The sequence below is a fragment of the Mus caroli genome, chromosome 5, assembly GCF_900094665.2.
Source record: "Mus caroli chromosome 5, CAROLI_EIJ_v1.1, whole genome shotgun sequence".
Classification (NCBI taxonomy): domain Eukaryota; kingdom Metazoa; phylum Chordata; class Mammalia; order Rodentia; family Muridae; genus Mus; species Mus caroli.
The window spans coordinates 70,326,640-70,354,293 of NC_034574.1; the positions used below are offsets into that span (position 1 = coordinate 70,326,640).

Sequence of the window (27,654 nt, forward strand, 5' to 3'; positions counted from 1 at the left end):
ACACACACACACACACACACACACACACACACACACTCTAAAATGAATTTTTATAAAATGGAAAGTATGCATTCCTACAGATAACCTGAAAGTGACAGTTGAGTTATTTAAGGTGTGATACATAAACTTATAAATGAAAACTTTATGAAATTGTGCATAATGTGCATTAGAAATTTGCCAGCGGTTAAAGCTTGTATATTTCTGTGAAGTATTAGCCTATATGACCAGACTAAATAACCATGGAGGCTTTACTTCTTGCCATTTCAACGACCTATGTTGTTTCTTGGCTGTAATTTTCTTACTGTTTCTATAGGTTCTGATAGCTCAAGAGAAAATGGCAACAAACACAGTCTATGTGTTTGCCAAAAAGGATTCCAAGTACGCCTATACAGGAGAATGTCGCTCATGCCTGGAGAATTCTTCCCGACCCACCAGTACTATATGGGTTAGCATGCTGGCCAGAGGAGGACAGGTATGGTAATGCTGGGTATGTGATGTCTGGGCTTTTCCTTTGTGCTTTGCTTTACCTACTTAAACATTTTTGTACTGGGGATTGAACCTAGAGCTTAGACAGTGCTCTGTCGCTGAGCGACAGCCTCAGCTCTATCTCATTTCTTGTTTATAATTTTTATTAAGGCATGGTCTTGTCTCGTCTTGTCTCGTCTCGTCTCTCCTTTCCTTTCCTTTCCTTTCCTTTCCTTTCCTTTCCTTTCCTTTCCTTTCCTTTCCTTTCCTTTCCTTTTCTTTTCTTTTCTTTTCTTTTTTTTCCTGGCTTTTTCCAAGTCATGGTTTCTCTGTGTAGCCCTGGATGTCCTGTAACTCACTCTGTAGACCAGGCTGGACCCACACTCAGGGATTTGCCCTCCTTTGCCTAAGTGCTGGGATTAAAGGTGTGTGCCACTATTGCCTGGCCTTGTTTTACAATTTACTAGACTATTTAAGATTTTTTTTTTTTTTTTTTTTGAGACAGGGTCTCACTATGTAGCTCAGTTATTCTGGAACTCACTCTATAGACCAGGCTACCCTTGAACTCACAGAAGCCTGCCTCTGGCATAGGATCTTCTTGCAGTTGTAGTTCACAGACAGTTATGAGCTGCCCAGTGTAGGTACTGGGATATATTCTTAAACTCTGATCATATCTCCAGCCCATCACACTATTTTTGGGGGGGTGGAGTGGAGAGGGTGCAATTTCAACACAGGGTTTCTCTGGGTAGCCCTGGCTGTCCTGGAACTTGCTCTGTACTGATCTGATTGGCCTCAAACTTGAGATTTGTCTGCCTCTGCCTCCTGAATTCTGGGATGAAAGGCATGCACCAGTACTGCCTGGCCTGTCTACTTCCTCATCATGAAGATTACAAGTGGAAGCTACAACAGTAGCTTTTTTACTGACTTGTGGGTGCTGGGAACTGAACCTGGGTCCTCTAGAACAGGCAGTGCTCTTACCAGATGAATCATCTCTCCAGCCACTAAAATCAGTTCTAAAATATCATTCTGTATGTGTGCATGATGAAATGGCAGGGGATGAGTTCATAACACAGCACGTATGTGGAGGCCAGAGGACAACTTTGTGGAGCTGGTTTTCTTTGATCTCTCTCTGCATTCTGATTACTGAACTCTGGTCTCCACCAGGCTAGTGTGGCACCACCTGACCCATCTGATGATGACACAAATTGATGACTGAATGGAATGTTAGGTGACCAGGCAGAAACATCCTGGCTTGGCTTTCCCATTTTTGTCTTTCCTTTTCTTTTTATCCTAACCTATTTTGAGAAAGGATCTCTATATAGCCCTGGTAGTCCAGGAACTCACAGAGATCTGTCTCTCTCAGCCTCTGGGGTACGACCAGCACCCAGCCATCTAATTTTTTTTAAGGTTTATTTTTATTTTATGTATATCACTGTTTTGCCTGTTGTGTGTGTATGTACACCATGTGCATTCCTAGTATTCACAGAGATCAGAAGAGTGTATTGGATCCCTTTGAACTGAAGATGGTTGTGAACCTGACGTGTGGGTGCTGAGAACTTAACCTGGGTCCTTTGTAGGAGCAGCAAGTGCTCTTAACCACTGATCATTTCTTCCAGCTGCCCCTTGCAGTCTAGTATTTATTTGTTTATTTACATTCCAAACTCTGCCCCACTCCTGGTTCTCCTCTCACAGAGTCTCTCCCCCCTTGTAATCTACTTTTTATTTCTCTCTTACTGTGTTCAGGGATGGCAAAGTAACAATCTTTTTGTACTTTTTGGGTGCCAAAGTTATTTCCAAACTTGGTATTCAGTAATTCTAGGAGAATCTTAGCAAGCGTAGAGAATGGAAAGTTCTTTTGGTTTTAAGTGGCCAGGTTGTCCATAAAAGTAATAAACCTACTGGGTGTGTTGATGCACAACCTTAATGTTAGCACTCTGTAGACAGAGGCATGCAGGTCAGTGTGGTTCTAGGCCACCTGGGAGACAGTGAGATCCTGGCTCCAATTAAGAAACAAGAATTTGGGGCTGGTGAGATGGCTCAGTGGGTAAGAGCACCCGACTGCTCTTCCGAAGGTCTGGAGTTCAAATCCCAGCAACCGCATGGTGGCTTACAACCATCCGTAACGAGATCTGACTCCCTCTTCTGGAGTGTCTGAAGACAGCTACAGTGTACTTACATACAATCAATAAATAAATCTTAAAAAAAAAAAAAGAAGACTTTAGTAAGCCGGTTTCAGTGGGTTTTAAAGAAACTGGAGGACAATAGATAGGCATTTTTCTTTTGAAGTGTGTAACGTATACTAAGTTGGCCATCTGGTACACTGTGTTTCTCGGAGCTCTTGTGTATTTACTTTCTGATATCACTCTTTTGCTTTTCTAGGGTGCAAAGAAGAGTGCTATTGGCCAACGCATCGTGGCAACATTACCATACATCAAGCAAGAAGTTCCTATCATCATTGTGTTCAGAGCACTAGGCTTTGTGTCTGATAGAGATATTTTAGAACACATCATTTATGACTTCGAGGATCCAGAGATGATGGAAATGGTAAGGAGAAAGCAGATGTATGCTCCCTGCTGTTAGACGCTTAGAGATGCGGATGGTTGCTAACCTTAAAGCAGCAGAATTGCTCTTGAGAGCATTTCTTCATTTCCCTGTCACACGCCTTGTGGCATTTATGGTGTAGTGAAAGTGTAGCTCAGTCCCAGTCTCCCTGACAGTTCTCTGTAACAACAGAGACATGAAAAGACTAGTGGGAGCAGCTGGCATTCAGTGTTAGCCGCCTGAAGACGCGGCAGCGTGGAAACCACAGAAGCCTGTGCGCCTGCTCAGTTCAGGAACACGGAAACCATGGAAGCACACTCGCCTGCACAGGAACATGGAGAGTGAGCACTTGAGAGCTGGCCTTTTTTGTTTTAAATTTTTTTATTTGGCCGGGCATGGTGGTGCATGCCTTTAATCCCAGCACTTGGGAGACAGAGGTAGGTAGATCTCTGAGTTCGAGGCCAGCCTGGTCTACAAAGTGAGTTCCAGGACAGCCAAAGCTACACAGAGAAACCCTGTCTCGAAAAAAACAAAAAAACAAAAAAAAATTTTTTTTTATTTGAAATAATTTCTAACTTTCAGGAAAATCGTAAGAATAGTACTAGAATTTTCTTGTAGTCTTTACCCAGTCTCAGCAAGGATTATCACATTTTCTTTGTCTTGATCATTTGGGAATAGTTGTAGATGTTATGCTTCTTTAGGGCAGTGTTTATTTCCTAGGAAACAGAGCATTCATTCATAGAATCATTGTATAGTTATCAAAATCGAGAAATTAAAAAAAAAAATCAGGCTATCAAGATGACTCAGCTGATAGCTCTTACACAAGCCTGACCACCTAGTTGAGGTGGATGGAGACAGCCAACTCCACAGCAGGCTATGCCACACAAGCACATCACAGACACCAATAATAACGACTCTAGGGCCAGCAAAATGGCTTAGTAAGTAAGTTGCCTGCCTCCAAACTTGTCTCAGTGAAGTAAAAAGACCTGACTCGCTTTAAGTATATTGGTTTCTGAAAATTATTGTTTTTCCTTTTAGTTCTTATGAAGTACAGACTAATTTTTGCAGGCCTATGTATCCAGCATTCACTCAGCAAGAATTCATAATTTTTAATCTTTTGAAAGTACATTTTAGTTGTTATGCCTTTTCAAAACCCAACCAAATTATTAACCTTAACCAAATAGTTTTGTATTAACAATGGTATCAAGTTTCCCTTAAAAAATATTACTTGACCCCATATACATTTGTGGGGTTTTTATTGTTGTTATTTGATTGAGACAGAGTCTCACTTTTTAGCCTTGGTTGACCTAGATCTCACTGTGTATACAGGCTGGCTTTCTTTTGACTGTCTCTTGAGTGCTGGGATTGCAGGCATGTGCCACCATGCCTGGCCTTGACTGGCTCATGTGGCCTTGTTCTGACCTTTGATGCTATGATTAGAATTTGGACATTTAGAACTGTGGATGGATGAGTGGTAGAAGAGCATTTTCATGTGTGTGATAGATACATGATTGGGGAGCAATTACAGATGCTAAGCTTCTTACTGATACCCTAACTTCTTATGCCCACTGTTAGGTATAATTGGAAATTGAGAATTTTAACATTGGAAAAGAACACAGAAAAAACTTTTTGGCCAGGGTTGGGGGTGCTGGGTGACCCTTGGTCCACACATGCTAGGTAAGCTCTCAGTGAGTTACAACCCTTGCAAGAATTATTTTATCTAAGCCTTCCCTAGGGTAAACTATTGACTTGATTGCCCAGGGGCTGTAGATAGTGGCAAGAGTGGAATATAGGTGTGCTCTGCAGTGCAGTTTTAAAGTCTCCTTTCAAGATAGTGGGTGGTTTCATTTATAGGTCAAGATTGCTTACACTGGGTGGATTTGACAGATATCTCTGGCTCTGAGGAGCCTTCCAAATCTGGTATTTTCTAAAAATAGGTCAGAGTTATTTTGCATGTTAATAAAATGAGTTTAGGTAAAAATATAAACCCGAAAAAACTTAATATAGATTATTTGCTAGGTTAAACCGTCTCTCGATGAAGCGTTTGTCATCCAAGAGCAGAATGTTGCCTTAAACTTCATCGGCTCGAGAGGGGCAAAGCCTGGTGTTACTAAGGAGAAAAGAATTAAATATGCAAAAGAAGTCTTACAGAAAGAAATGCTCCCTCACGTTGGTGTCAGTGATTTCTGTGAGACCAAAAAGGCCTATTTCTTGGGGTAAGTTAGATTTTACTGTCTGTAGATCTTTGCTGAGTTACAGTTGTGTAAGTTGTGTTTTGAGATATATCAAGAAAAGCTAAAAATCAGGTGTTGTCATTTTCTTTTCTAGGTATATGGTTCATAGGTTACTTCTAGCAGCCCTGGGCAGAAGAGAACTAGACGACAGAGATCACTATGGCAACAAGAGATTGGATCTTGCTGGGCCTCTGCTTGCATTCTTATTTAGAGGGTAAGGATTACAGAGTGACACAGTAGAGAGAATCCATAACTTCCTCTGTGGGTGGTTCTTCTCTAGTGACCCAGAGTGGCCGCTGTGGCCTGCTTATGCACACACAGGCTCATGTCCTTATGGTTTCACGGCAGGTACTTTTATTGGCTGTGCGATCTCCTCAGCTCCCTACATTAGTTCATCTTAGCCTTCTTTAAGCACTTTATCGTAGTTGTTCTCCCTGCTACATTCGTTTATAGGATATAGATGCGAAAGAGAGTGGTAATATAACATCACTGTGTGGCCTTGTTAGTGGATGGTATCATCTCTGCTGAAGATGCATATTTCTATAGACTTTTCATGTTTATAGTAACACCATCTTATTTGACAGCATGTTTAAGAATTTGCTGAAAGAAGTACGAATCTATGCGCAGAAGTTTATTGATCGCGGAAAGGACTTTAACTTAGAGCTGGCAATCAAGACAAGGATCATATCTGATGGGCTAAAATACTCTTTAGCCACTGGGAACTGGGGTGACCAGAAGAAAGCTCATCAAGCCAGAGCTGGAGTGTCCCAGGTGAGGTGGCCTCTGTTCCTGGGCTGCATTCATGGGAAAGGTACAGGGCTGGCAGAGCTTTTCATTTCATTGAATATGAGTGGTTTGCTTTTGTTTTGTTTGACCAGATGTAAAAATCACTAGGAGTTTTTGAATAATGAAACAAAGTTTCTCTTAAATTATCCATTAGTAATAAGAGAGTCAAATTTTTGGTTTGTAATTTAGAAACTCAAGACAGCAAACAATCTACTACTGCTGTTGTCAAGACAGCAAACAATCTACTACTGTTGCTGCTGCTGCTGCTGCTGCTACTACTACTATGTGATATGAGAATGTCTGAATCCAGAGACAGTTCATAGGGAAGGGTAAATAACAGGATCTTGATATATAGCCTAAGCTGGCCTTGACTAGTGTTCCTCTTCCCTCAACCTCCAGAATCCTGTGGTTATAGCTTGTGCCTGTAATTTTTTTGTCTCAAAAGCGCCATTTTAGAAACTAACCCAGAAAATTTCTGGGCACGCCTTTTATTTGTTTGAAAATACATTTCTTAATGTTGGTGTGATGGCTCATGCTTATATTCCTAGCACTCTGGAGACTGGAGGTAATAAGATTGCTTCAAGCTTGAGGCTAGCCTGTGCTACGGGGTCAGGAGAAAAAAGTAGTTCTTCTAATACTTCTCTGTTGCTTTAAAAATATTTTTCATTTCTTTTCTTTTTTCCAAGATAGGGTTTCTCTGTGAAGCCTTGGTTCTTCTGGAACTCACTTTGTAGAACAGGTTGGCATTGAACTCAGAGGTCTTCCTGCCTCTACCTCCCCAGTGCTGGGATTAAAGGCACACACCACCATTGCCTGGCTTCTGTTTATTTTCAGGTGTGTGTGTGTGTGTGTGTGTGTGTGTGTGTGAGTGTGAGTGAGTGAGTCGTGTGTACCATGTGCATGCAGCAGTCTACTGAACCCAAGAGAGGGCACTGAGGAGAAGGTGGTTGTGACCTGCCATGTAGGTGCTAGGAATGGCACCTAGGTCCTCTGCTAGAGCAGTACATAATCCTAAGTGCTCTCTCCAGTCCTAAATTATATGTACAGATGGAGTTTTGGAGATCCTGGAGGTTGAACCTAGAATCTTGTACATGCTAGGCAAGTGTTCTACCACTGAGTTACACATGCTACTGTCCTTATATCTATAATCGCTTATGTATAATGAATATAGTACCCGTTATCAGATACAGTAATGGGGAAAGCTATTGATTTACTTTAAAGTTTTGTTTTTTTAACTGAGATAAGATTTTTCATATAACTCAAGCTGGCTTCAATCTTGCTAGGTAGTTAAAGGTGACCTTGAATTTTTGATTCCTTTGCCTCTTCCTTCCAAGCACTAGATTATTAGCATGTATCACCAGGTTCCCTTATGAGGTATTGGAGATTGAACCCAGAGGTAGATGCATGTTGTCAGGTACTCTACCACCTAAGCTACATCCTCTGGGGAAAACTTTAATTTTATTTTTAAAATATCAAAAAGATTTATTTATTTATTCATTTCATGTGAGTACACTGTTCTCTTCAGACACACCAGAAGAGGGCACCTGATCCCATTACACATTACCACGTGGTTGCTGGGAATTGAACTCAGAATCTTTGGAAGAGCAGTCAGTGCTCTTAACTGCTGAGCCATCTCTCCAGCCCTTAAATTATATTTTAAATAGTAAGGGGCATACACATACCACGGTGCATGTGTAGAGGTCAGATGACAATGTGTAGAGTTTTTTATCTTCAGTCATGTGGAAGGTTACCCACTGGCCCATCTAGAAAAACTTTGTAAATATTCCTTGGGCATTAGCTTTTGTAGCTAATCAGTTAATTAACTATTTTTTGAGATAAGGTCTCCCTATTAAGCTGGTCTGGTCTTGAACTTAGACAGTCCTCCTGTTTCTGCTTCTAAGTGTTGGGGATTACAGGTTTGCACCACCATGCCTAATTTACATATTTACATAATCTTTTTAAACTAGCTAGTATCAGTATTACCTGATTGATTTAGCATTCGGATTCCAAATTTAAGTTCTTGATTCTTAGAAACAGAATGTTTAAGAAACTGAGAAGTGTTGATATTTGTAGTTCCTTTTCATTCAGTAAGGGTTTACTGAGTGTACTTGTGATTCTGGGTTCACAACATGAATTAGATACTATCCCAGCCCTCTAGGGGGTCATCAGTATCTATTGAGGGAATGGATTCGTGCATATGTAGCTCTTTAGATAACCTGAGTGGTAAATGCTACACTATGAATTCAGCTCAGTGAGTTGCCATTGGCCCTGAGCTATGTCAGGTACCAGTTCATTGAAGATTGAAAGACAGATAAAACATGATCCCTTATCTCCATCAATTTCCTGTTTACCCTTACTGATAAAGAGTTAAAAGAAGGCTTTATGAGTAATCTAGTAAGTTAGCTACAGCTCCTCTGGGGGTGCTGACAGAAGACCTTTATGGAGCCTAAGGTGGGAAGACTGAGGAGGTGACACCTGAGCTCATCACCGAGGCACAGTTGAGAAATAGTTGAAGTCGGAGAGGAGTGCAGAAACAGCTCACGGAGAGGCTGAAGAGAAGCACCTTCGCTCCTGAGGCCCAAAGGGTGGTGTGTGCTGGCGAGCTGAGGCAGCTCAGGATTCTTCATCAAGTGGAAGGGTGGGAAAGCTTGTTGGAGAGGTGAGCTGAGCCTGCACAGTGCATGGAGGTGCTGGGACTGACCTTTTTGTATTCTGGGTACATCTGCAGCAATTGGCTGTGTGCAGAAAAACAGCTGAGAAGTTTAAGGTTGCTGGTAGGAAGATTGTTATAGTAGCCTAGGTGAGAATTAATTAGGTTATTTCTATGGGCTAGAGTAGTTTTGTATAGTTCAAGTTTTGAGAAATATTGAGACAATAGCTTTTTTAAAAACTTCAAAATTTTATTTTTGTGCGTGTGTGCATTTGCCTGTGTGTGTGTCTGTCTGTGTGCCTGTGTATGTGTGTCTCTCTGTGTGTGCGTTTGTGCATGTGCCTGTGCCTGTGTCTGTGCCTGTGTGTGTGTCTGTGTGTAGGTACCTGTGAAGGTCAGGAGAGGGAGTCAGGTTCTCTGGTGTTAGGGTTATAGGCAGCTTTGAGTCCTGTGACATGGGTTCTGGGAATCAAACTTTTTTTTTTTAATTAAAAAATACAAAACAAAACAAAACCACTTTTTAAAAAATTATTTTATTTAGTTTATGTATATGGTGAGTACACTGTAGCTGTCTTCAGACACACCAGAAGAGGACATTGAATCCCATTACAGATGGTTGTAAGCCATCATATGGTTGCTGGGAATTGAACTCAGGACCTCTGGAAGAGCAGTCAGTGTTCTTAACCACTGAGCCATCCCTCCAGTCCCCTGAAACCAAACTCTTGAAGTTTCCTCACCACTGAGTCATCTTTCTGGTTCCATATGTAGATTTTGTAAGACTTTGTGATTGAACGGTAGAAAACTCTGTAATATATGGAAAATAGAACAGTTCTTCCTAGAAGTGGGTCAGATAGCTTTTAGTGAGGTGGTAACAATTCATAGGCAGAGCAGGGTGAAGAAGAGCCCGCTCTGTGGTGGTTTTGTGGTATGAGGTGTGGGAGAGGCTGTATGGCATTGCCATAGGAGGGCAGTAGTGTGCAGGAGACTGCAGGGAAACTCCACTGAGAAGATGTTTCACAGCACTCTGTCAGTGGTGGTGGTGCTTGCTGTTGTGTAAATGTACGAGTGATGGAGATGAATCTGTTTCAGTAGTTGTGGAAACTGAAGAAGAAAGTTTAGATGCTAGTAACTCAGTGCAAGGAAGGGCTGTGTAAGTATTACTTTACTTAGTGGCCCAGAAGCATTTATAGTTAGCATTTGCATCTGTTCTATTCAGAGGCCTCAGCCTGGAGAAAGTGCTGGGATTAGTACTGACTTAGTGGCCTTTTCTGAGATTAAAAGGGTATGAATTGCTAGCAATACATTAATACTTACTAGTAGCTAACATGTACCAACTACTGTCGTAGGGTAAGAGATAGCTAAGTGTAAAACCATTGACAAAAGAAAATTGGGATCACTTTGATAGCTCACTGGGTAAAGGTGCTTGCTGTCTAGTCTGAGTCAGACTAGACTCACCCTTCAAATATTACTAATATAAAAGTGTTAGTGTAATGCTTTATATTTTAAAATATATTAGTATCTTTTAAATCTATGAAATTTATTCTTGTAGCTCATTTCAGTTCAGAATGGTCACATTTGAAGTACTCAGTAATCACCTGTGGCTGGGAGCTGCTCTAGGGGGACTGTAAGCCATTTGTCTGCTAGGTGAGAAAGTCAGGCTTTGGAGTAAATGGGAAAGTATGGGCAAGACAGCAGTATCCCAGCATGGTGTGCATGCCTTTAAAAAAATTCCAGTATTCTGGTCCCTGGAACCCATTGGGCAGAAGGAAGGAGAGGATGGACTTCCACAAGTGGTCCTCTCACTGCCACACTTGCCCCCTCCTGTCCATTAGATGTGACTTAAAAATAAAGACAAGCCTTTTCTGTGTTACGTGCTTTCTTAGAAATGTGTGTCATGTGTACTCTCACTGCTGAATGTAAGTAGTTAGGTTATGGGTGTAAATAGATGTTTAAGAAGAGCTTAAAGGCAAAGGATAACTCACTGTGATAATGCACTATGGGGCTCACTAGAAGATGTGTTCTTCCTTTCCTAGGTATTGAACCGCCTGACGTTTGCATCCACTCTTTCTCACCTGCGTCGTCTAAACTCTCCTATTGGCAGAGATGGCAAGCTAGCGAAGCCCAGACAGTTGCATAATACCTTGTGGGGAATGGTGTGTCCTGCTGAAACTCCAGAGGTAATACATTCTGGTTAGTGCTCAGGGTAAAGAGTGCTAATGAGGACAGCAGTTGATGAAGGCGGGAGAGACATTTTCTTCAGTGGTGTAGCCACTGTGACCGCATGGAGCTCATTGGGTCACCCAGAACAAGTAGTTTCCTAGTTGGAAAGAAGAACGGGATTAATGGGAGTGAGAGGGAGGCAAGAGTGGGGAGAGAGGATCAAATACGATCAAAACACATTATGTATGTATGGGGAGTCTGCTCAGGGGTTAAGAGCACATAGTGCTCTCCCAGAAGATCCCTCACAACTACCTGTAACTCAGCCTCCAGGTGATCCCATGTTCTCTTCTGGCTACTGTGGGCCTTGTGCTCATGTGCACACAACCTCCAAATTAAAATGAAAACCTTTAATGTAGACCTTTTACTTGTAAGAAGAGATTATAAAGAAATGTGTGCAAAAATGTCATAATGAAGTTGTGATTGATAATTGATAAGAACCTTTAAAAAGTCTGCTAGCAATTATATGTCACAATTACCTCAAGGAATTTTTATTTTAACTACAAATCATGGTTTAAAATTAAGATTTTTTTTAGTAACCTTTTTCTTTGAAAGTTATATGTATACCTTGAAGCCAAATGTAAATGTTTATAGAAGATAATTTTTATGGGCATGTTAAACTGATGCTAATAATTGTGTGACTTACTCCGTAGGTTAAACTGATGCTAATAATTGTGTGACTTACTCCGTAGGGCCATGCTGTAGGGCTTGTGAAGAATTTAGCCCTGATGGCTTATATTTCAGTTGGATCTCAACCCTCTCCAATTTTGGAATTTTTAGAAGAATGGAGCATGGAAAATTTAGAAGAAATTTCCCCTGCAGCTATTGCTGAGTGTGTACAGATGAGTTTTCTTTTAAAGTGTTGTTTACTCTCAAGTTGTAGCTGGTACAGAACTGCTGAGTGAAGAATGCTTTTGGTTTTTCATAGTGCAACCAAGATTTTTGTTAATGGCTGCTGGGTTGGAATCCATAAAGACCCCGAACAACTCATGAACACACTAAGGAAGTTACGACGGCAGATGGACATCATCGTATCTGAAGTAAGAATTTCCTTTTTTCTTGTTTTTACAGTGATGACAGCTGTATCCATGGCCTTGCTCATATTAGGCAAATGTTCTTCCATTGAGCTATAGCTAATATAGTAGTAAGGATCTAGAATTAGTTAAAAGGGTGTTTTATTTCTCTACGTACTTTGTGTGTGTGCACGTGCACATGTGGATGTGTATCGTGGTGTGCATGTGGAGGTCTGAGGATAGCTGTAGGGGTCAGCTTTCTCTTTCTGTCAAGTTGGTTCTGGGGATTGAGCCCAGGTCATCCAGCTTGGGAGTAAGCACCTTCACCCACCCTGGCCTTGATTTCACTTTTTAAAAGCAATTTCATGGGGAGGTATGACACAAATTCAGTTTTTCAATGTTTGGGAAATTAGTTTATTCTAGTCATTGACTTTTAAGAGTAGATAATTCACTGGAGATTGAGTTTGCTTTTTTGACTTGTTTACATATAAGCACTTCAGTTTCTGTAGTGCTATTAATTATTCATAAATTTTACATTGCTTATTTTCCAAGATACATTGTGTATTTTCTAGAAATGTGTTTGTAGACCAGTGCCATGCAGTAGAAATACTATACAATTAAAATTTTTCAGTGGTCACATTAAAAATGTAAAACATAGGGGCTGGAGAGATGGCTCAGTGGTTAAGAGCACCAACTGCTCTTAACCGAAGGTCCTGAGTTCAAATCCCAGCAACCACATGGTGGCTCACACCCATCCGTAATGAGATCTGACGCCCTCTTCTGGTGCATCGGAAGTCAGCTACAGTGTACTTACATATAATAAATAAATAAATAAATAAATAAATAAATCTTTTTTTTAAAAAAAGTAAAAACATAAACAAATGAAATAACTTTTAATTCTATATTTTATTTGACTGATACATCCAAAATGTTACCCTTCAAATATTACTAATATAAAAGTGTTAGTGTAATGCTTTATATTTTAAAATATATTAGTATCTTTTAAATCTATGAAATTTATTCTTGTAGCTCATTTCAGTTCAGAATGGTCACATTTGAAGTACTCAGTAATCACCTGTGGCTGGGAGCTGCTCTAGGGGGACTGTAAGCCATTTGTCTGCTAGGTGAGAAAGTCAGGCTTTGGAGTAAATGGGAAAGTATGGGCAAGACAGCAGTATCCCAGCATGGTGTGCATGCCTTTAAAAAAATTCCAGTATTCTGGAGGCAGGGGATGGATCAGTGTGTTTAAGGGCAGCCTGCTCTGCATAAAGTGTTTCTAGACGGAGCTACATGGAGAGATCCCGTTTAAGAAAAAGAGGAACTTAGGGCCGGTTACTGGAAGGTAGCAAGCTGAAATACCTGTACTGAAATAAGGCTTGGGACTGTAGGCCTGTAGCTCAGTGGTACAGCGCCTGCCTAGCAGAAGCCGGGCCCGAGGTCCTTTCTCCAGCACTACAAGAACAAACCGAAAGAAGTAGTAAACATACAAGTCTAAAATAAGAACATTTTATATACCTGTGTTTGTGGTTCTGAAAAATGTTTCCTTCATTTTACATTGACTGTGTCCTCTTCTGACGTTACTCAGCTGAATAATTAAGGTGAGGTTAGATTTTCTTTCTACTCATGAGTTTTACAATTTATCTTTTTATAATAGATTAACAATGGTAGATTTATCCTTTTGTTTTGAGTTTTTTTGGCAAGTGTATACAGTTGAAGAACAAACCTAGAGACCCACACATGCTAGGGCAAGCTCTCCATCGCTTAGCTGTGTGTGTCCTTTCATTTGACATGTCTGAATGTTTGCCTTACTGTATGTATGTGCTCCTTGTGTGTGCCTGGTGTCTGTGGAGGCCAGAAGAGGGTACAAGATCCTTTAGACCTGGAGTGACAGATGGTTGTCAGTCGCCATGTGGGTGCCTGAACTTGAGTCCTCTGCAATAGCAGCAAGTGATCTTAACTGCTGAGCAACCTCTCCAACTCTTCCTTTTTGAGATGTAGTCTTGCTAATTTGTCTATGCTGGTGTTAAACTTGTAGGATCAACTGATCCTGTCCTTCAGCTTCCTGAATGATGGTATGATAGGTGAATCCTACAGTGCCCAGCTACTTGTATTTTTAGCTGAATTGTCATCATACCAAAAAAAAATCACGAGATTGTTTTTGTCTTTCATATCTAGGTTTCTATGATCAGAGATATTCGAGAGCGGGAGATTCGGATCTATACAGACGCAGGGCGTATTTGTAGACCCCTTCTGATTGTGGAAAAGCAAAAGCTGCTTTTGAAGAAGAGACACATTGACCAGTTGAAAGAGAGAGAATATAACAACTACAGGTAAGATTGTGGATGAGAAGCAAAATACATGTAGTCTGAAAACTGCGATGGAAAGTATACAGTTAGTTCTTTTCAGTGTAGTCACAAGATTGGACAGCCACTGTCACTCTCCAGTGTACGGTGTTATCAGTGCCCTGGGAGAAGCGTACCATCAGCAGCCATATTTATTTTTCTTGTTTTTTGTTATTGGTTGTACAGTGGACTTGTGGGATTTGTATTGAAGTGTGAAGTCTTTTGATGTGATAAATGCAATGATAAATAACCTGTGTAGTGCAGAACACAGTACGTGTAATGTGACTAGTGTATTTTGAGGGGAACATTCTTGCTGCATAGGCCAGGCTGACCTGGAACACACAGTGAAATCCAGGGCTGGCCTAGAACTTATGACCTTTTTGCCTCAACTTCCTGAGTACAGAGAATATATATCGTGTGCCACCACTCTTACCAAAAATAAGAAATTTAATAGAAAATGAACTTGCTTTAAACATTTACTCTAAATAATATCATAGGTGTATTGTAAAGTAACATGTAGTAAACAAGTGAGTGCTCTCAATTCATGTTTGCTGATTTTGCCATAATTTTTTTCATAATGTCCTTTTTACAAATACATATGAATAATAGGTGGATATATGTATTCTACCAGGCCTTATTTTGTGTTTTACCTACTTCTTGTCCCTATTTCACAAGTATAGATTTTTTAAAAAAAGAATTATTTATTTATTTTATGAATATGAGTACACTGTAGCTGTCTTCAGACACACCAGAAGAGGGCATCAGATCTATCACTGATGGTTGTGAGTTGCTGGGATTTGAACTCAGGACCTCTGGAAGAGCAGTCAGTACTCTTAACTGCTGAGTCACCTCTCAGGCCCACAAGTGTAGGTCTTTAAAACAAAGTGAATAGCAGATGCAGTCTAATAGGGTATATATAGTCCAGCAGCCTTTTCACATTAACAGTCATGTCTCTGTTTGAATTCTTTCCATGTTAGTACAAACACAAATAGGAATAGTTTTAAAGCAGTAGGCTTTGTATTGAAGTATCTCATGAAACTGAATTGTTTTAGTTGGCAGGATCTGGTAGCCAGTGGGGTAGTAGAGTATATTGATACCCTGGAAGAGGAGACCGTGATGCTTGCAATGACTCCAGATGATTTGCAGGAGAAGGAAGTAGCTTATTGTTCCACCTACACCCACTGTGAGATTCACCCATCAATGATTCTTGGAGTCTGTGCATCTATTATTCCTTTTCCTGATCATAACCAGGTTGGTCGTACTTCTGTCTTGTGACTTGCAAAGATCGGGGAAGTGAGCAGTATTAGAAATTAGTATGAAGTCTTGTCAGAGGGTGTGAGCACTACAGACTCAGCTGTTTGACGTGCGTATCAGTTACTTTTTTGTTCCTGTGATAATATGCCACGGCCAAGGCAACTTACAGATGGAAGTTTATTTTGGGCTCTGCTTCCAGAGGGATAAGAGTCCATGATGAAGGAGCAGAGGCAGGGGAATAACAAGCTGTTATCGTTATCCTAGTCCTTATCCAATAGCATGAAGCAGAGAGCAAGGTGGTGATGGCGTGTGACTTTGAAACCTAAAGCTGGTCCCCAGGGATCTGCTTCTCCTGGCAAGGCTACCCCCCCTAAACCTCCAGGAACAGCACCATCAACTGGGAACCAAGTGCTCAAACGGCAAGACTGGGGGGGCATTTTCCATTTACACCACCACAGGTGCTTGCTCTTGTTTTTGTTGAGAGCCATAAGTGGTTATTACTTGTCTGAGAAAAAGAAAAGGCCAGAAACTTTTTAACCAATTATTTCTCTGATGTGTTATTAACTATTCATTGTCTTTATCTTCTGTTTCTACCATTAGTCCCCTAGAAACACATACCAGTCTGCTATGGGCAAGCAGGCCATGGGAGTTTATATCACCAACTTCCATGTGCGGATGGACACCTTGGCCCATGTTCTCTACTATCCTCAGAAACCCCTTGTGACTACACGGTCTATGGAATATCTACGATTCAGAGAGCTGCCAGCAGGTACGTTCAGTGTGCTCTTTGTTTTTTACGATTTTGCCTTGCTTAAGACTCTGCAGTGAGAAGTGCTTGGGAAGATTAAAAACCGCACACAACACTGACTGCTTTCCAGACTTTAGATGTGGGAACCATGAATGAATTAAAACAGTGGATGTGTGGAAAGGGTTATGTTGGGTATAAAGTCCTATTCAAGTACAATGTCAAAATGATTGATTCCTCTTGGAATGTAGAGCCACTTTTATGGAGGAATGATATTGGTAAAGCGGGTATTTGAATTTGAATTTGAGCAAAGGCCTTTCTTCATTTGTGAACCCATGAGATGTGGGACTAGGTCATGTCGGTGCAGTGTGGCCAGAGCATCATTATATGTGACTGAAGCTTGTTCTCATGGTGTGGAAAGAGCCGGAGCTGTTTGAGTATTGTTTTAAAAGTGAAGGCTTGGAGTTGGCAGCTCCCTAGAGGCTAGAGAATCAGGTTTTGTTAAGGGTGTGGCCATTGGTAGTTCTACTCCTCTTGAGTGAATGGCCCCACATCCATGACAGCAGAAATTGGATTCCATGCGGTATTAAAATATGATATTACACTTTCAGCTTTTTTTAAAACCTCACTTATTTCCACAGTGGTTGCACCAGGGTGCACTCCCAATAACAGTGAATAGGGCTCCTCTTTCTCACATCCTGGTCTGCATTTCCTCCTGTGATCTCTGAGTAGCCTTTCTGACTGGAGTGTGAGGGAATCTCCGAGTGGCTCTAATCTACGTTTTGCTGGTGGCTGATGATGTTGAACACTTAAAATGTTTATTAGCCACTGTATTCCTTTAAGAACTCTGTTCAGCTTCTTGATGTTTGTTTGTTTGTTTGTTTTAGATTAGATTCAAATCCTCTGTTGGGCGATGACCCACAAAGATTTTCTCCCATTCTGTAGGCTGTTTCTTCATTTGATTGACAGTTCCCTTTGCAAGGAATTATTGGCCAAATTTCCCGAGTGATTGGAGGTCCTATTCAGAAAACCATGCCTATGTTTATGGTGAAGTGTATTCTCCAGTTTCCTGTCACAATTTCTGAGTCTTAGGGGCTTATGTTAAGGTCCTTGAATCATTTGAAAATTGCTTGTGCTTATTTTATGTGTGTGACTGTCTTGCGTGCATATATGTGTGTTTGTGTACCACAAGCATGCAGTGCCCACAGAGGCTAGAAGAAGGCATCCAATCTCTCCCTCCTGGAGTTAGGGATGGTTGTTAGCTGGACCTTAGCCAGACAGGAAACAGAGGCTTCCAGATCTCTTGCAGTGTGAGGCCAACCTGGCTTACATATTGAGTACAGATCAATCTGATTTACATAACAGACCCTATCTTAAACAAAAAAATTAAAAATTAGGTGCTGTAGTTATGTGTCCTCTGTTTTATTCCATTGATTTCTGTATCTGATTTTTTGCTGTTTTTGTTACTTTGGCCTGTAGTATACTTTAAAGTTAGGCTGTATTTTTATGCTCAGGACTGCGTTTGCTGTCTGGGTCTCTTGTGCTTTCAAATGAATGATAAGATTGCTTTCTCTGTCTCTGTGCAGAATAGCACTAGGGATTATGTTGGTAGCTTTCCCATGGTAGGATACCCATATCCACAATATTAATCTTTTTGATTCATGGAACTGTGAGGTATTTGTGTCTTCCAGTGTCTTCCTCAGTTTGAACACTTTCTAGTGCTTTAGTTTACTATATTATGTGTTACCAATCTTCTTCCTCCTCCTCCTTCCTCTGTGTGTGTGTGTGTGTGTGTGTGTGTGTGTGTGTGTGTGTGTGTGAGAAAAAAGGTTGGGTCACTATATAACATAGGCTGAATTTCCTACTTACGCTTCCGTAGTGCTGGGAATACAACTTTGGGCTTCATAATTCCTTACAATGAATCAATCTCTTATTATTTATTATCACTGTGCACGGATGCTGTGCCATACATATAGATTATAGGACAGTTTTATGGAGTTGGTTCTTCCCATTTTATATAGGTTCTGGGGTCAGACTTAGTTGGCCAGACTTGTACAGCAATTGCCATAGTGTGGGCTCACCTTCTTTTTTTCTTGTTCCCTCCCTCTCCCACCTCCCCTTTCTCTGCCTCCCTCTCCCCACTCCTCCTCCTTCCTGATGCTGTTTAAAGATGGGATGGTCCTATGTTGCCCAGGCTGTTTTCATATTCCTGAGCTAACATGGTCCTCCTGCCCTTGATCCCCGAGTGTCAGGTGGTAGAACTGTGGCACCACACCTAGCCTCCTATCCATTACAGTAGTTAGGGCAGCAGCTACTAAGATCTAACTGTGGCCTGAAAGATGGTGCCACAACTGTGGTGGCATGGGGAGAGAGCAGCAGGGTGGTGTTAGTTTCATATTTAAAATTAGAAATTAGGAGGCTAGGGTCTGAGGCTTGAGTTTGTCGCTAATTCGCTCTGGAGGGTATGTTCTTACCTTAGAGTCATGAGAACAATAAAGCTTGTTTATTTAGGGTTAGGGAAGCACTCTGTAGTTACAGACCATGTTACATGGAGGAGTACTGATAGTAAGGATGGCTTCCCTGGGAGTCATGGTTTCAGGGTTAAGCTAGCAGAGCATCTGCCTCACACACAGGTTCAGAGAGGAGGAGACAGCAGCAGTTTCCATGATACAAACATCCAAGTGTTTGTGACAAATAGGATGGAAGAAAATGGGTTTCAATGAAAGGATAGGTTTCCCTGCTTCCCAGACGGTCCTTTACTGTTTGTTTTTGAATGCACTGTAGGAATCAACTCAATTGTGGCCATTGCATCCTACACGGGCTATAACCAAGAAGACTCTGTTATCATGAATCGTTCAGCTGTGGATCGAGGCTTTTTCAGGTCAGCTTTTAGTAATATTTGTTGAAACACAGATATAGTGGAAATGCATTTTTTTTCATAAAGTTTTTAAAGAATAAACTTGACTGCTCTAATCCAAAAGCGGACATGGCTGGTGGCCATACAGCTGTTGGTGGTGAGTCTCGTGTCTCTGGGTTTTCAGATGTGATATTTTAAATGTTTTTCTGTTGTAAGCACATATGTAATTGCATTTGGATAATACAGAAACATCTAATGAAGAAATAAAAAGAAAATAGAACTCTGAAATAACTACTGGTAAAATAATGGTGTGCTTTATCTGTTTTCCTGTTTGTTTTTAGAGACACTTTCACTATGTAGTTCAAGCTGGCCTTGAACTTACAGTGTAGTCCAGGCTGGCTTTGAATTCATGGCAGTCCTTCATCCCAGTTTTCTGGGTTTTGGGACTACAAATGTGCACCACGACTTGGCTTCCTATTTTCCCCTTTCTTACTGACAATAAGATTAATCTTAAATATATAGTAGCATAAGAAGGTTCTTTCAAACATGGGGGATTTAGAGGGGAAACTTTTCTCCTTGTATAATTCTATAAAGCAGCACTAGGACTGAAGTGTGGACATCATAACTTTATATAAAAACATCTCACTGGGGATACTCGAGCAGATGAAGGCAGGCCGTGCTCGGGGCACTAGGAGAGGAATTCTGTCAGTAGGAGGCTGGACTTATTACCTGGGTCCCCTGGTCTCATGTGTGATGCCAAGTGTTTACAGTTGTGAGTCAGATGCTACACGTAAAATTCATTTAAGCTGAACCTTGACCCAAGTACATAGTGACCCTTGTGCCTGCTTTGTGGTTCAAATTGTCTCTCAGATATCTGTTAAGCCAAACACCATTGCTGTAATCTAAGCCATTTTACTGAAAGAAAATATAAATGACCTTTGCAACTGTGTTTTTAGGTCTGTTTTCTACCGATCATACAAAGAACAAGAGTCTAAAAAAGGATTTGATCAAGAAGAAGTGTTTGAGAAACCTACACGTGAAACATGCCAGGGTAAGAGACAGCGACATCTGCTGGGGTCAGGGCTTATTAGCAGCATTCTTCAGCATCAGCACGAAAGCCACCGTGAGCTCATACACAGGTGCAGGAAGACTAGCTCCGGGTGATCAGCTCTGACTTAAGCCAGATATAACAGTTCATATTGGCCTTTGATTCGAAGGCTCCTATGTAAAGCATTGTGGAATTTCTTAAGACCTCATACAGGATATTCAGAACATACAGGACAAAACCAGGGTATGTGGTCAGTGTGTCCTTTAGCCAAGTCACTTTTTTGTGTCAGTGACTGGTAGGCATGTTAGCAACAATATGAAATAGCTGGCAGGCATGAATAAAATGACTACAGCTATTCTGGGGGGAGTTAGACCATAACAACATCAAACTGTGGGGTTCCCCTTTCACTGCTGTGCTGGCCTGTGCAGTGTTGCCAGGCTGTGCTGATGTTCCTCTTCTCTAGCGTGTGCGTGTGTATGTGTGTGTGTATGTATCTTGTGGTGCTCTTAGAGCTCAGACTTAAGGGCATTCTTGCTTCAGATCTCTTCTTTTTAGTCGGTGGGGAAGAAAGAAGTGAGGCTGTGTTACCTCTTGGCCACACGTCCCGCTGCATTCTCACTCTGCTGCTTGTCTGTTCTTCAGTGTCTTCTCTAAACCGCTGTGAGAGCAGCACAGTTTATTAGCTAAAATATTGCTCAACATCTTAAGATAATGAAAGGATATTCAGCAGTTCTTGTCTCCTGTTGTTAGTCACTGTCACTGGCCACTTAGAAAGTTCTTACCCTAGCGAAGTGGACTCCTAATAGTATTGTGTGAAGGTATAGTGTCTTTTTTTTTTCTTAAGTTCTTCCTTACTGCATTCCCATTGGTTGGTTCTATGTAGCAGTAAGTGGGTGGTCAGTGGAATTATGATGCACAACTTGGCCAGGCAGTAGTGGCCTGTGCCTTTAGTCTCAGCACTTAGGAAGCTGAGGCAGGTGGATCTTTGAATTCTAATCTCGGAGTTTAAGGCCAGTCTGGTCTACAGTTCTAGGATATCAGGCTACACAGAGAAATCTGCATTTGGGGTAGGGATGGGGGCGGGGGGGGGGCGGTGAGTACAGCTAACGATGTTGTGGGAGAATATACGTGTAGGACACAGGCATTCTTCCTCATGTGACAGTGGCCACACAATAGGGAATGCTTCTTTTGATAGAATCCAACTTTCTACTGTCTGTTCCTTTTTTTTTCCTAGTAAATTTCTTTTCCCTTTTAAAAAATCATTTTTATTTTATGCGTATGAGTGTTTTGCCTGTGTATATGCCCAATGGCCATGGAAGCCAGAAGAGAACATCTGATTGGAGCTACAGATGGTTATAAGCTGCCGTGTGGGTACTAGGAATTGATCCTGGGTCCTCTGGAAGAGCAGCTAGTGATCTTAACTGCTGAGCTATTTCCCCGCTCCCACTTTGAGACAAGGTGTTTGCTCGGTAGTCTTTGCTGGCTTCAAACTCACAGAGACCCATCTGCCTCTGCCTCCTGAGCGTTGAGCGTTGGGATTAAGGGTGTGTAACACCATGCCCAGGTATAGTATAGTAGATTACAAACACACACACACACACACACACACACACACACACTCACACACTCACACACACACACACACACACACACACACACTGGTATCTGAGTGCAGAGTTTCTGGCGTTTGGAATAAGGACAGTAGTGAACGATATTTGTGGTGCTAGAGACTTGCTGTGAGTTAATCACTGGTTTGTACAGAGTTACACATGCAGTTTCTCAGGCTTGTTGGAGGAGCTGTGTGGCGTGTTAGTGTCACTTAGGAAAGTCCCCTGTCTTTCTGCTCCAGGAATGAGGCATGCCATCTATGACAAGTTGGATGATGACGGTTTGATAGCTCCGGGGGTTCGAGTCTCCGGAGATGATGTTATTATAGGCAAGACAGTCACCTTACCTGAGAACGAGGATGAGCTGGAGAGCACCAACAGGCGCTACACCAAGAGGGACTGCAGCACTTTCCTCAGAACTAGTGAGACGGGCATTGTGGACCAGGTCATGGTCACTCTCAACCAGGAAGGATATAAATTTTGTAAAATAAGGGTGAGTATAGTTTTATTCATGTAGACCATTTTAGAAATTAATTGCATTTCAGTTTCTAACCCATTTTTATGTGAAACCAGGTACGCTCTGTTAGAATCCCGCAGATTGGAGACAAGTTTGCTAGCCGACATGGTCAGAAGGGTACTTGTGGTATTCAGTATAGACAAGAGGTAGGTGTCTTCAGTCTTTCTCTTGCCTAACCCAGAGTTGTATTGAAAGATTAATTAAAATTTCCTGTAATTTTTTTTTTTTTTTTAAATTTAGTGTTTGTTAGCCTATTATGTTGAAAAGAATTAGGACGTTCAAGTTTTCCCTTGGGCAGTGTCAGGTCTGTCTAGCTTTGTCTCTAAGAGATTCCTATGTCTTTATGTTGTTTACAATTTTCTTTGTAGGACATGCCATTCACTTGCGAAGGCATAACTCCTGACATCATCATCAACCCCCACGCCATCCCCTCCCGGATGACAATTGGTCACTTGATCGAATGTCTCCAAGGGAAGGTAAGATTTTGTCTTGAAAAACAATAGGCTCCAACTTGATGTTTCTTTCATTTTGGTGACCATTTCTCTGGTCATTGAGCCAAGATACTTTGTTAAAAGCTAATATGATATTTTCCTGCTTTCAGACTGGTTATTCCAGTTTTTCATGCTTTTTCATTTTGAAGAAATCTGTGAGTGGTTAGGGAGCCGGCTTAATAGATAGGGGCATTTCTGTGCAAGCATGATGCCCTCAGTTTATTCATGTAAAGAGTCATGAGACCCAGGGCTGGGAAAACGTTAGCAAGCTTGACAGCCTGGAGCTTATACCTGATCCCGCCCGCATGCTGGAAGGACAGATTAACTTCTGATCTCTGCATAAAGAAATTAATATATACATAATGTGTGTGTTAGGGGTGCTGTAACCCCGGTGTATTGTTGATGTGTGTGGAGACAGGAGAGTCACTGTGGATTGGTGGCCCAGCTCCAAGCTCAGGAAGGAGAGACCTGTCTCAGGGCAGTATGAAGAATGATAATAGAGCATTAGTTTTTGCCTGTTGCAGTGATAGAACGACTTAGGGAAGAAAGGGTTTGTTTGATCCCACAGCTTACAGTCTTGTCTATCTCCAAGGGAAGTCAGGGCAGGAACTGAAACCGGCTGTGGAGGATCCCCATGCCTGGGGCTTGCCCAGTTTGCTTTCCAGTACCACACCTGTTCCTGGATGGTGGCCCTCGGGTGCACTGAGCCTCACATGTCCACATCAGTCAAGACAGGTCCTCACAGAGCAGTCTGGTGGCAGTTCCCCAGTTCAGGCTGTCACTTGTTTCTGGTTGACAAGTTAACCAGCAACCTGATGTCCTCTTCTACTTCTACACATGGATGTGTTCCTCCCTTTCACATACACATACCAACACATGTGTTTGCACACACACAGAACTGCCAAGTATTGCCAAGGAAGAATTTTTGCCCAAGTACCTTCTGCTAGCCAATTATACCACTGGGGCTTAAGACTAATTTATTTGTAAGAGTACATAATCCCAGCACTCGGGAGGCAGGTGGTTTTCTGAGTTTGAGGCCAGCCTGGTCTACAAAGTGAGTTCCAGGATAGCCAGGGCTACACAGAGAAACCCTGTCTTGAAAAACCAAAAAAAAAAAAAAAAAAAAAGATATAGTACAATCAGCCTTTGCAGATATTTCAGATATTTGTGGTATAGCAACTGGCTCTTTTCTAGAGATGAGCTAATTCTAATTCATAGACAGTTCGCTTAGTATGGCTTTAGGAAATGTTAAAATTTTGGTATCAGCTGTGTATTCATCTTTCAGGGTAAGTTTTCTGGATTTGGGTGTCTTGTTAAAGTAAAGTGATGGTAGTCTAACACACGATGGCTTCATTTAAGACATAAGATGTTGTTTTCCATGAGTACATCAGAAGTGTTTGGGATCCTTGCTATCTTCGTGTAGGATCCCATGGATAGACTTCAGTTTGAGAGCATTTTAGCCCTTGTTTTTAGGAAATTACTTTGTTACAAGTATCTTTCTTAGGTAAGATATTTAAAAAATGAATCTCAGTATATCACAGCTTTTATAACCATTTTTAATTTCAAAATTTTGCCTTTTATAGAAAAAAAATTTAAATTGGGTCTCTATTGATGTATGACTTTCTACGTGTTTCATCCCAAAGGTCTCTGCCAACAAGGGTGAAATTGGTGACGCTACTCCATTTAATGATGCTGTCAATGTGCAGAAGATTTCTAATCTTTTGTCTGACTATGGCTACCATCTCAGAGGGAACGAGGTACATTTACTATAACCTGAATGTAGCAAGCATATTCTGTGTCGGGTACTTTTATGTATATAAGAAAGCTGTTTACTTGTGCAAGACGTCATAGGCATACAGCATGGTGAAGTTCCACAAAGTAACAAACACACTGAGTCTAGCACCCTCATTGGGAAAAGAAATTACCCAGAATGCTTTATGCCTTGAAAGTCCTTTCCAGTCTCTGCCCCTTTCATCCTAGGTAAGTATTGTCTCATTATAGGCTAGTTTTGATTTTTATATAAATAGGAGTATGGAGTATGTGCACATGTGTTTCTAAACTTGGTTAATATTTTGAGTTATGTGCAGTAACATCTCTTGTCTGTTTTTAGGTGCTCTACAATGGATTCACTGGACGAAAAATCACATCACAGATTTTTATTGGCCCCACTTACTACCAGCGTTTGAAGCATATGGTGGATGACAAAATTCATTCTCGTGCTAGGGGACCCATTCAGATTCTTAACAGACAGCCCATGGAGGGCAGATCTCGGTAAGGGACCTGCCACCGCCTCAGTCATTGTGTTATGTTTCACTAGCCTTTCACTTGAAGATGTAAAGTGCGTGTAAGTAGAGACGGCGAGTGATGACTGCCTGTGTTCCTGTCTCCTCACTTTAACAGTTTCTCCTTTAAGGTCAGGGCTGTGAACATTCCAGTGAGCCAGGACCCCAGCTTATCCCTGATTATAGTCACTAAATCTAGTAGTCCTATAATTCCCTTCATAAAACTTGGGATATAGCTATGTAAGAGTAGCTATCAAATCTTTGCTCTCAGGACCCTTAGAGAACTTTTCTTCATGTGAACTATGCTTTTCATTACAGTAGAGATTAGGTTGGAATTTAAAATACTTATTTAAAAACAAAGGCAAAACCATTACATATTAGTACATGTTTAATGACAAATCAGTATATTTCTAAGTAAGCTTAGTGATAAAAGTGACATTGGCTTATAGTTTTTGCAAATTTTTTTAGTGACCTAGAAGGCAGCTGGCCTCTTCTACTTTTTTTTTTTTAAAGATTTATTTATTATTATACCTAAGTATACTGTAGCTGTCTTCAGATGCACCAGAAGAGGGCGTCAGATCTCATTACGGATGGTTGTGAGCCACCATGTGGTTGCTGGGATTTGAACTTAGGACCTTCAGAAGAGCAGTTGGTGCTCTTAACTACTGAGCCATCTCTCCAGCCCCTCTTCTACTTCTGAATTAATTCCATTGCAATACTTTGCCTTTCCCTTCCTGTCTTCCTCATCCCATGTCTTTCTTCCCGTGGAGTCTCATAATAGCACAGGCTGTGTTACATAGCTGTGGCTGGCCTTAGTCTCCACCTCCAAGTGGTTGGGATTATAGGTGTGTGCCCCCACACAAGCTCAGTACTGTGTTTAAGCAGAGTATTTTTATTACCTTCATCTGTTTTGTGTGTAGGTGTGTGCAAGTCATGGTCTGAGTGTGGAGGTCAGAATACAGCGTGTGGAATTAGGTTCTCTCCATTCATCATGTCCTGGGGGTTGAATTCAAGTCTCTAAGCTTGGCAGCAGGAACCTCTACCCACTGAGCCATCTCTAGCCCAGTTTTATATTTGAGGGAGCGCCGATGTCACACAGATAGATATGGCTGGAAAAGGGATGGATGTTATTTTAGTTGCTATACTAAAATGAAGAGCTACTCTAGTTTTTGTTTTTCTAAATCTTCATTTATTTTTGTGCCAGTGTTTTTTTTGTTTTGTTTTGTTTTTCCCAGTTTTTATATAATCCTGGATGGCTGGTATTCACCATGAAGGCTAGGTTTACTCTGAATTCATGGCAGCCTACAGGAGGCTCACTGCAGGCCTCACTTTCAGGCCTGCACCACTGGGCTTGGTGATTTGTAATTTCCTCTTTTTCCTGTTTTCTCAATATGGAGGAAGGGAAGGAGGGGAAGAGGCGGGGGAGTGGGGGGGGGGGAAGAGATTGATTGATCCTGTAGCTTAGAACAGCCTTTAACTTATGGCATTGCCCCGCCTCCTAAATAGTGTGAATACTGGCATGAGGCCAGCTAAACTCCCTTACTCCCTCTTTCTTTTTTTAAAATTACTTTAAAAGTGTATGGGAGTGTATGTATGTATGCATGTATGTGTGCACTGTCTGCATGTCTGTGTAAAGAGCCTCTGTGTAAAGATGAGCACACTGAAAACAAGAAATGGGAGCCGAGAGAAGGCTCAGTGGCTAAGAGCACTTCACTCGCTACACTTGGCAGAGCTTCCGTTTGGTTCCCAGCACCCTTGTGTTGGCTCCCAGTGACCTGTGTGTGACTTCTGCCATCTGTAGTCTTCCCTTTCATGTTTCAGTAGCTGTTAGTCACTGGACAGCCTTTGATGAGCTAGAGTTCAAACTGATGAGAGCCCAGTTTTTACCTGTCCATCTGTGTTGGCTGGACAGACGCTTTAAGGCTGTGCTTTAGCTCCTTACCTTGTAGTTCCTACGGTGGAGGTGGAGTGGGTGCTCTCCCTCAGTTTACAGTACAGTAAGTCCATTCTGTATTGTGTAAAGTTGGAGAGTGAGCCCTTTGTAGTAATAACATTATAAACACATTGGCTTTACTTAGTAGTGCCTGTGTTCACAAATGCATGCGTTGTGTTGAGGCTGGTGTCCCTCCCTCGTGTGGTCCCCTGGGAAACCTGCTCACTGTATGTCACTGTACATTCTTCCTCTCAGGCTCCGGGGCTGGGGACCCCTCACTGAGAAGCTATCCTATTGACACTGACTTTGTAAATGCACTTTCAAGTATAGAATTGAACTCTAGAAAGTTAAATGATGTTACGAGGAGTCTGCTTTTCTACAGTGTATTGGATGAGGAAGCTTGCATGCTGTACTTGAGCATGTTTTCTGGCTACTTCATTTGGAGACCTTCTGACACCTAGTAAATGCTTGCTTGGCTTTCCCCCTCCTCACCAGGTTAGAGAGATTGCTAGGGCATAAGAATCAGAGTCTAGTTCTGTACTACTGCTACTTCACTCGTGTCACCAATCAGAGTGGTGTTTATAAGAAAAGGTCATCGGTACCAGGCCAGTGAGGTGCTTGCTGCTAAGCCTAACTATTTGGGTACAATTCTCAGAAGAGAACTGACTCCTG

General features: G+C 41.6%; 1 protein-coding gene across 1 annotated transcript in view; it reads left to right on the forward strand.

The window, feature by feature from the left end:
• Polr2b (RNA polymerase II subunit B) overlaps positions 1-27,654 on the forward strand; it is a 38,887-nt gene that overhangs the window by 10,059 nt on the left and 1,174 nt on the right. Inside the window, exons 6-23 of the mRNA XM_021161669.2 lie at positions 314-472; positions 2,845-3,009; positions 5,026-5,222; positions 5,335-5,454; positions 5,825-6,011; positions 10,710-10,853; positions 11,586-11,725; positions 11,822-11,933; positions 14,082-14,236; positions 15,301-15,499; positions 16,103-16,271; positions 19,032-19,128; positions 20,061-20,155; positions 22,002-22,252; positions 22,333-22,422; positions 22,645-22,752; positions 24,411-24,524; positions 24,878-25,038. Coding sequence (XP_021017328.1) covers positions 314-472; positions 2,845-3,009; positions 5,026-5,222; positions 5,335-5,454; positions 5,825-6,011; positions 10,710-10,853; positions 11,586-11,725; positions 11,822-11,933; positions 14,082-14,236; positions 15,301-15,499; positions 16,103-16,271; positions 19,032-19,128; positions 20,061-20,155; positions 22,002-22,252; positions 22,333-22,422; positions 22,645-22,752; positions 24,411-24,524; positions 24,878-25,038 — 2,663 coding nt within the window. The remainder of the gene's footprint in view (positions 1-313; positions 473-2,844; positions 3,010-5,025; positions 5,223-5,334; positions 5,455-5,824; positions 6,012-10,709; positions 10,854-11,585; positions 11,726-11,821; positions 11,934-14,081; positions 14,237-15,300; positions 15,500-16,102; positions 16,272-19,031; positions 19,129-20,060; positions 20,156-22,001; positions 22,253-22,332; positions 22,423-22,644; positions 22,753-24,410; positions 24,525-24,877; positions 25,039-27,654) is intronic.